At 37.2% G+C, this 9362-nt stretch overlaps 1 protein-coding gene across 1 annotated transcript in view; it reads left to right on the plus strand.

Annotated features, from left to right (window-relative positions):
• The window catches only part of cdh8 (cadherin 8), a 91964-nt gene that overhangs the window by 48511 nt on the left and 34091 nt on the right, over positions 1-9362 (plus strand). The window contains exons 3-5 of the mRNA XM_016443057.1: positions 5815-5934; positions 8199-8366; positions 8949-9136. Coding sequence (XP_016298543.1) covers positions 5815-5934; positions 8199-8366; positions 8949-9136 — 476 coding nt within the window. The remainder of the gene's footprint in view (positions 1-5814; positions 5935-8198; positions 8367-8948; positions 9137-9362) is intronic.

Genomic DNA, 9362 nt, shown 5'->3' on the forward strand with positions numbered 1-9362 from the left:
GGACATTTTTGTTTGAAAATGTGTGGAAACGTGCAGTAAGGTATGTAAAAACGGTGTTGCAGAAAAGTGCCCAGAGGTACGTATTTTTATGAGAGCAGGTTGAAGACAATCCTGGCCTCCCAAATCTCTGCCATGATGCAGTTGACAATACTACACTTCAGTGTTTATCCACCGCCCACCCAAAGCTCAGTTCATAAGGAGGTTTGGTATTGATTGTCTTTCACTGCATCCATGTATGCAGTAAGTACAAAGAGCAGTTTCCCTTTATTTTTTCATTACGCCCAATGCCCTGGTGCAGTGTTTCAAGCATGCAGTTGACATTTCTCCAGACACAAATACGATTTTTATGGCTGTTCTGTTTGAGATCCTTGAACAACTCCCATGGCTGGAAAGGCAATGAAGCACCCTTGATTTCCCAAATGCGATGGAAGGAATGTCATAATATTTAGATTAATGTGCTGCGGAATTGCATCAAGCAAGCTAGGTATCATTTCTGACTGGGTCAACGCGATCACAACTCTTTATAGGTTTGTCAGGGACCCTTATAAAGTTTCATACTACTTAAAAAAAAAAAAATAAATTATAATAATAATAATAATTACTATTATATGTTATAGCACCAGTAGATAGAAGATAAAGTTTTGAAATCAAGTTTCAGCAAGTGTCCACCACCCAAGGGTGTCACCAGCCAGTACCCACGAGTCTCGGACTTTGCGGTGCAATGCATTGCGAGGACAGGCTAATCTGTACTGATTTGGAGCTCAGCCAGTGGAAGGATCCTCTAATCCCTCAATCTTTTTATCAGAGGAGGAGAGGCAAATTTCACTTCTGCACAAGAGGGGGAAAGGAGCTATTTCATGCCTCAGTGACACCAGTTTTTCAGAATGGTTGTCTTCTCTTTTTTAGGCCTTATTCTATATGCTGCATAGCTGCATTCTGTGAAAAAAAACTGTATGTGTATTTTTATTTTTATGCATTTATTTATTTATATTTTTGCTGCTAGAGCTAGGGAGATAATGTAAAGACACCTTTGCCAATTAGCACATTGGCCCATAGTTGTCCTGTGTTATCACCATTGCTCTTTCCCAGAAAAGGAAGTCATTAAACTTATTAATGCAGCATTCATCCTTTTATATGCATTGCAAAGTAAAAACATTCATTACAAAATTCCATTATATTGTTTTCAGCTGGCCTCCTACTCACAGCAAAACAGAATGTAGGCTGCCACCAGGGGCGGACTGGGACAAAAATTCAGCCCTGGCACTGTAGCCACACCGGCCCACATTACCACATCAACACAGCCCCACCCACGGACACACGCATTCACTACTTACATATGTGTACAGATGGTGAAATAATATAAGCAGTACCATATATGTAACAGATATGTAAACATTTAATGTATGTGTCTGGCAAACAATGCTTACTACTTTTTAAAGAGCACACGTTTATAACAAATTTACACATACAGTAAAAACAAAAGAAAAAGAATCTGAGGATGTTGTAGAGTCTGTGTGCTTTCTGTTTATGCCATTTGTCTGCTGTTACTGTCATTCTCTACAGTATGTAGTTCTTTGTTGTCACCGTCTGTCTGTTGGGTTTTTCCTACCTCTACCATACTCCTCCCTGTCTCTGCTAGGCCTACTGTAGCATCCTTCCTCACAGCACTGGTATTGGAAGACCAGGGGTCTCTGGCTGTACTGATTCCAACAACATCCTAGTTAATGAACACAGTATAGGATGTAAACATTACAGCTAAATATCTTCTCACTGACTGCTCTCAACATTGGAATACACATGAATACAAACAAGTAATAATAGCACAAAAGGGAATAGAATATATATCAAAAACTATAAATAGTATCAGCTGTAAATCCTTACAATTATTTGAGAATTAAAGTATGCTGAAGTGTTTCTAGTATGTGTTGCATGTGCATGTGTGTGTGTGTGTGTGTGTGTGTGTGATGTAAAGTATGTGTGTGAGTGTGATCTCTCTCTCTCTCTGTGTGTGTGTGTGTGTGTGTGTGTGTGTGTGTGTGTGACATACATGCACAGGTTCCTCCTATCCTAAGAATTAATTAATAGTTAATTAGAGCCACATTATTAAGAAACTGGCAGCATCTGTATCAGGGTGTGTCTCTCTCATTGTGTCTTCCTACCTCCATGACACTTGACTCTGCAGTCCACCCTACCTAAGGATTAATTGCATACTGTAAACTTATGTACTGTATGCGTGCTCAATGTTTTATTTTAATATATGACTATCTACATATTCAAAGTAAAGTTCACTACAAATGTCTATAGTACTGGCTATTGCTATAGGTTTTTGATGTGTTAGACTATATTGCAAGTAGCCTACATCAGTTTTTACCCTAAATCCCACTTTATCTGCTTATATTTCAGTCATGTAATTCAGTAACAAGCTCGTTAACACTTAACCAATTATCACGAAGCAATGACATTTTAAAATATACTGGGATTCTACGCTAAGCTTACAACTGTTTAATACAATGTAGGCTAATGTCAAAAAACAAAAAACAGGAGCTAACTGGCAGAAGTAGTGTGAAAATGACTTGTGCTAGCTGTATTTTCTGTTTTCTTCTTACCTCTGCTGCACTAACTGTGCTCCGCTGCAGCAGCCGAATTTAAACCTTTTGAAAAGAGTTTGGTTCATTTTACACATTTAGCAGCGTCGGACTTAAGCCCTTTTTTTTCTCAAAGTTTTTCTGCACCGCCTTTCCTTTTTTACGGTCCATTATCTAGCTTTTACTGAAAATTAGCTCGTGTTGCAATCTCTCTGATGACGTGCTTGATTTTGACTGAACGGTTCGGTCGGCCCATCTCGGGACCAGGCTGTTGCAATCTCTCTGATGACGTGCTTGATTTTGACTGAACGGTTCAGTCGGCCCATCTCGGGACCAGGCGGCCAGCCGTTGCCGACTGGGCCAAATGCTTAACATTTATTTATTATTAACATTATTTTTATTATAACCATAGAGAAATCATGCAAGCAATAAAAACCCGTCATATGAGCTGTTGGCCCGTAAAAACTATTTTATTTATATATATTTAGAAAAAATCTGACCGGCCCACATTAAACAAAATGGTCCGGCCCCTCTGGCATTTGCCAGAATTGCCAGATGGCCAATCCGCCCCTGGCTGCCACTGCCGCTCTATAGTGGTAAAACAGATTAAAGACTGTACGTGCCTGTTCGGAAGGTACGCTTGATGTTCCTACTTTGAGTTTTTTAACAGCTGTCCGGTACAAAGTAGCAAGAGGAAGAGACAACTGCGGTATCAAGCAGCTTTCAGAGCTCCACAAGTCAACAGTAATGTCTCTATGAATCTCTCTGCCGCTAAGGCAGCTTTGAGAGGAAACACTGAGTAAATAAAGATAAATATTCCAGTCCTAGATAAAGATAAAGGGATTGCTTTTATCTAAACATGAATCAGCTGTCTTACGCAAAGGGAGCCATAGAGTACCTCCCCAGGGCCATACAGAGAAAGAGATCATATACTGTTAGCAGCGTTTGGGATTGCGATAAGGAGACTATTGTGCCATCTACATACACATGCATTCTGAGAACACAAACACTGACATTCATGGGTAATGTAATTAAAGCATTTGATAACACAGTACACTATGTCAAGATCCTGCTGAGTGAAAGGAAGTAGTGCATGTCAAGTAAGAGATATCCTGTGGGGTGAATGGTTCATATTTCCCTGGTCATGTTTCACACGTATCATCCGCATACGTACGCACTCAAGGACGTAAACTAACAGTCATCAGTCATTGAGAAAAGCTCAGACACCTCATCAAATTTGGGTCTTAATGTGTCTGACACAAACTTTCTGTCACACATACATCTCTGTCCACTGGTAGAAGTTGTCACGTGTAGCATGAAAAGTATTCATTTTAGTTTGAGTCTTTATTTCAGTTATTATCATCCATAACATGAACATATTTATCATTTTATCAGTATCGGTGGTATATTGTGGTATAGTTTAATGAATTATTTAAAGGTAAACTATGTAATTTTTTTTGTTCAAAATGTACATAATTTATATAATGAGCGAGTACATCATGAATCCATCTTTTAAACTGTGTTTTTGTTTATTAACCACTAGAGCGCCACAAGTTACATAGTGTAACTTTAATTATTTACTTTTTTTATTTTTAATTATTATTATTATTATTATTATTTGTTTTACTTGTTTGTTTGTTTTCTGTTTGGCTGATAAGCATCAGAGGTGGGACAGGATCCCATTATCAGCCTTCATTAGTTTACATTATTAAACAGAAAAGTGGGGAAAAAAATAAACGGTGAAAAAGCTTTATAGCGTCAATATTCAATTTCACAAACCTTGCAAATCCAGCTGTTTTTCTGATCTTCTGAAGTGTGCATTGTAGCCTGCATAAAACGTGTGTACTCTGTGCATGACAGTCCATCTGTGCAAATTGGATGCAGAGAGAATTGACAATATTTAAGACCTTGATTTCAAACTATGATGCACTATATCCAGTGGGCTGCTATTACATATTCATGTCATATTCACTGTGTATTGTATGTAAAATATATATATTTTTTGAGAAAATATGATTTCCAATGCACACAGACTTAACAGATTACTGTAGGTTACCTTGTTTACTTCCTTTTTAGTCATGTTTTTAACATGTTTATTTTTTGTTGATAATAATAATAATAATAATAATAATAATATCCTATAATATAGGACTACACAATCAAGTTGCTATCTAAAGTATAAATATTTTTATTTTGCAGGTTTATTTTCCCATCAAGTACATTTTTTTTTTCATACTAATTGATTTTGAAATTAATTTTTCATGTTTAGATGTTATGTAATTAATTGCAGCATGTGCTATGTACTATACTTAAATGTAATAGTGTGATATCGTATGTCCAAATGGCTCTCTAAGACATCGACATCTGTCGTCAAAAAATCCATATTGTGCGATCCCAATCGTTTAATCCCTAGTCTTAAGTATTTTTCAACATTTGCTTTTTTTTTTTTTTGCCGCTATCTCTCAAGGACAGTCTTGGTACCTCATATTTCTCAGTGGAGTCGAGTCGTGAGGGCTTCACATGTGTTGCTTCAGGGAGATGTAGTGATGCACCTTCACTTCGGCCTAAATCAAGCCGTGCACATAACCAGCCCTCACAGTGAATGTTTTTCATGCTGTTTCCGACAACTCCAGATACCTGTAGCTGCAGCACAGGCACAGTTTCTGGTCAGACGCTTACCAAGCTGTCAGAGTGCTGTGGAACATGCTTTACAAACAATTACCACACCATCTGCACTGTCAGTGAGCTGTTTAGCATTAGCGTCTCAGTTTCTCTCCCACACTCACTCTCTTTTGTGTGTCTCTCTATTTTTGTGCTTCTAATTTTTCCTCTTTCTTCTCAATTCATCCAAGCCATGGGTTAATGAAGAGGAGGTTAGGAGAGCAGCATGGATTGTTTGTTTGTCTGACTTTCTTCGTTTTGATCTTGTTAAGGCCTGGAGCAGTGTTGTTTTTTCATCGTGGAAGTCTCACAGCGTGAACGAGCGCTTGTGCACATCTGAACAAAAAAAAAAAAAACACTTTTATGAGTTTATTCCAGAGAAGCTCTTACACCATGGCCAGAGGTATTGTTGAAACATCGGTAGGGAGAGAACAAAATATTTGTTCTCAAAGAAAACAAGTTCAGAACGTGGAAACAGTGGTGCGGTAAATGGAAATAATTGATCTATTTGTTCATTGCAAGTCATTTTTGTTTATTGAAGATGATTGTTTTCTCTTCTGCTCCACAGGTACATCAGTAACAAGACTAACTGCAACTGATGCGGACGATCCAGTGTATGGAAACAGTGCCAGACTGGTCTACAGCATTCTGGAGGGCCAACCTTATTTCTCCATCGACCAAACCACTGGTAAGTTAATCAATCCACATTGTCCAGATGGTCATGTATCATTCAAATGATTCAACAACCTTATTATTATGCCTAGAAATAGGTGTAAGATGAATGTCCCTTCGTGTACCAAGACGAGTTTTAGGTGTTAGACCATGTATTATTATTATAATCATTGTTATTATGATCATCATTATTGGACGCAGGAAATAAATAGTAGAGAAAGACCAAATAAACAAGATAATTTTACCTGAAGGACACATGCAGATGCTGATTTTGTTCTGTTCAAAGCAATTTGCGGCTTCTGATTTAAATGACAGGGCTATCTTTGAATTCCATCTGCATTCTGCTTCCTTTTCAACCTTGACTTTGTTTCTTTTCCCTAATTGCATTTTCAGCTGACTTGTTAACAGTGTGTCTGTAAGCAACATTATTAAATAATGGTGAATTTACATTAATAAGCAATGAGATGGAAATGAACAGTGCGTAATTTGGAAAAACAGCAGACAATAAACAAGTCCTATATATGTCCAAATTGTATGTGCATAATAAATGAACAGACTTTAAATATCAGTACTTGTTTTCTTATGAGAACACCTTGTGCACTTCATAACCCCATGCATTTCAATCACTCACTGTCAGCTTTGTCTAAGAATGCAAATGGTCGAGAGAAGGTGCGAAAGCCCAAATTGAGGTGCCGCGTGCGTGGTTTGTGTGATTGCTGAACACATGCAGATGGCTTATTCAAGTGAGCCAGATGTTTTAATGAATGCTAATGAAAAATAAGAGGTAAAGGGAAAACAACCATTAGAAACCATTTGAAACACCCAACACCTCGTAGGAAATGAGACACACTTGATAAATAAGTAAACATCATGCACCAATTCATTACTTGGTTAATGGCTTGCAAAAATAAATAAATGAAAGGAAAGTAAATCTCCAAATACCTATGGAAATTAATGTTTGTGTTGCCTTGCTTCTGTGATCATCAGGAATTCATTTAAATAGATAATGATAAATCAGGATGACAATTGAATGAGTATTGCAGTGTGCATCAGATTCAGTGTTGAACCGCATATGGCACACACACACAGCTGCATCCAGCACTCAGGGTGGCCTGCATCTCCGTATTCCTATTGACAATCAGAGCACTTCACCTCTCAAAATGCACCTCCTTAGTTCACTGAAATTATTGTGGTCTGTTGGTCTCCATGACAGAACAAGAAACAAACACGTGTAAGTGCAGCAAAAAAAAAAAAAGTCTAGCAGACAATGCATGCATGCACGCTGTGAATTATTCATGCGTAATGGAACCGGAGCTGGCCCTACAACACACTTACCTTTCTTCCTGTAGAATGCATTTGTTTCCTTAGTTCTTTTCTTCTATTATTTGCCAATCTCTTTAACATAGTTGCTTCTTAGCGTTTCCGTTTATTTTATTTTTTTTCACAAAAAAACCTGATTGATTGTATAAGATTAACGGTCTATGAAGATTCTCAGTCATTCAGATCATTGTAAAAAAAAAACAGAAAAAAAAAAACAGAAACCGCGTAGCATATTTATTCAGATGTTTTGTCAGTTCCCCAAGTGACTTCATCAGGATGATGGTGATTTCCCAGGATTTCCCGCACACCATAACATCATAAGGCTTGCAAATTGCAGTGGGAATCGCCTCCACAATGGTAAAAATCATGATCGCAGTGTGAATTGGGCGACACGTCTGGGGTAAAGATGAAAGGATAGTGTTAAATGATGGGGAACTCAATCTACAGCCAAAGAAACTGTGCAAAACAAATACAAGAAATAGGAAAAATTGCTTTGGATGCTTTTAGGAAATATTTAGTAATATATTCTAAACAAACAAAAAAAAAAAGTCAATGATGGTGCATACAGTATTAAAGATTATAAGAGACAGGCAGCGTAATTCACATTCAGTCGGAATATAAATGACTCGAGGTGCTGGGACAAGTCCTCAGCAAACAAACAAGTGAATTTGCAATGCCAAATGAAAGCAGCACAGGCAATGCGTGACACACACTAAGCTGGTCAGGGTGTCACTGTCAAGGACAAGGGAAGAGCTAACAGATTTTGCAAACTGCAAACCTCAGAATGTACAATGGAATGTTTGTCTATAGACCATGTTCATTTTGAAAATATAGCATATTCTTATGTATTTATTTTTCATATCAAAAATAATTAAATGAGAGATTCTTTTTAATGCATTATTTTCTTTGTAATATCAATTGGTTATATGCCAATTACTGTATTTATTGTTCTTGTTATAGCAGTCATTAGGGTGGCTCTGGCAGGGATGGATCGTGAGATGAGGGAAGAGTATCTTGTTGTCATTCAAGCAAAAGACATGGGGGGTCACATGGGCGGATTGTCAGGAACCACCACTGTGACAGTCACGCTAACCGATATCAACGATAACCCACCAAAGTTCACAAAGGGTAAGAGAGACCCTTTATTATTAACTATATTAAATTAATTATGCTACAGTTCAGAAGTTTGGGGTCAGTTAGATTTATTTTTAAAGAAATTAATACTTTTATTCAGCAAGGATGCATTAATAAATCAAAATTGACAATTTACATTATCAAACATGTTGGTAACACATTACAATAAGGTTCCACTTATTAACATTAGTTAACTATATTAGTCAACATAAACTAGCAATGAAAAATAATTCCAAAGTATTTATTAATATTAGTTCATGTTCATTTCAACATCTACTAATATATTATTTAAAAAAAAAAAAAAAAAGTTCTATCTATTAATGTTTTTTAATGGACCTGAGCTAACATGGACTTACAATGAACAGCTGTATTATTATTATCTAATGTTAACAAATATTAATAAATGCTGTAACAAATTGCTCATTGTTAGTCAATGCATTAAATATAGTTAACAAATGGAACCTTATTGTAAAGTCTTACCCAAATTTATATTTCTTTTTAAAATATCGTTTCTCTGAGTGCTATTTGTCACCTGACAGACCAGATCTTCTCCGTTCTTGTACCTTATCTCTAAAGGCTCTTATGAGTTCACTATTCCTGAGGATCTTGGCATCGGGAAGCCTGGAGGAAGAGTAAAAGCGAATGACAGAGACATCGGGCAAAATGCTAAATCAACTTACAGCATCATAGGTGGAGACGAGAGGGATATCTTTGAGATTGTCACTGATGCTCAGACTCAGGAGGGAATCCTCAGACTCAAGAAGGTAAGACCAGAAAAGTAGGCTTAAAGGGTTAGTTCACCCAAAAATGAAAATTAGGCTGTGTTTTACTCACCCCAGAGGCATCCTAGGTGTATATGACTTTCTTCTTTCAGACAAATCCAGTTGAAGTTATATTAAAAATTGTTCAAGCTCTACCATTGCAGTCAGCGGGTGTTGCAGTGCTTCAGTCCCAAAGAAGTGAAATAAAAAGCACCCATCCATAAAAAAA

Source organism: Sinocyclocheilus anshuiensis, unplaced genomic scaffold (assembly GCF_001515605.1).
Source record: "Sinocyclocheilus anshuiensis isolate Anshui unplaced genomic scaffold, SAMN03320099.WGS_v1.1 scaffold1281, whole genome shotgun sequence".
Classification (NCBI taxonomy): domain Eukaryota; kingdom Metazoa; phylum Chordata; class Actinopteri; order Cypriniformes; family Cyprinidae; genus Sinocyclocheilus; species Sinocyclocheilus anshuiensis.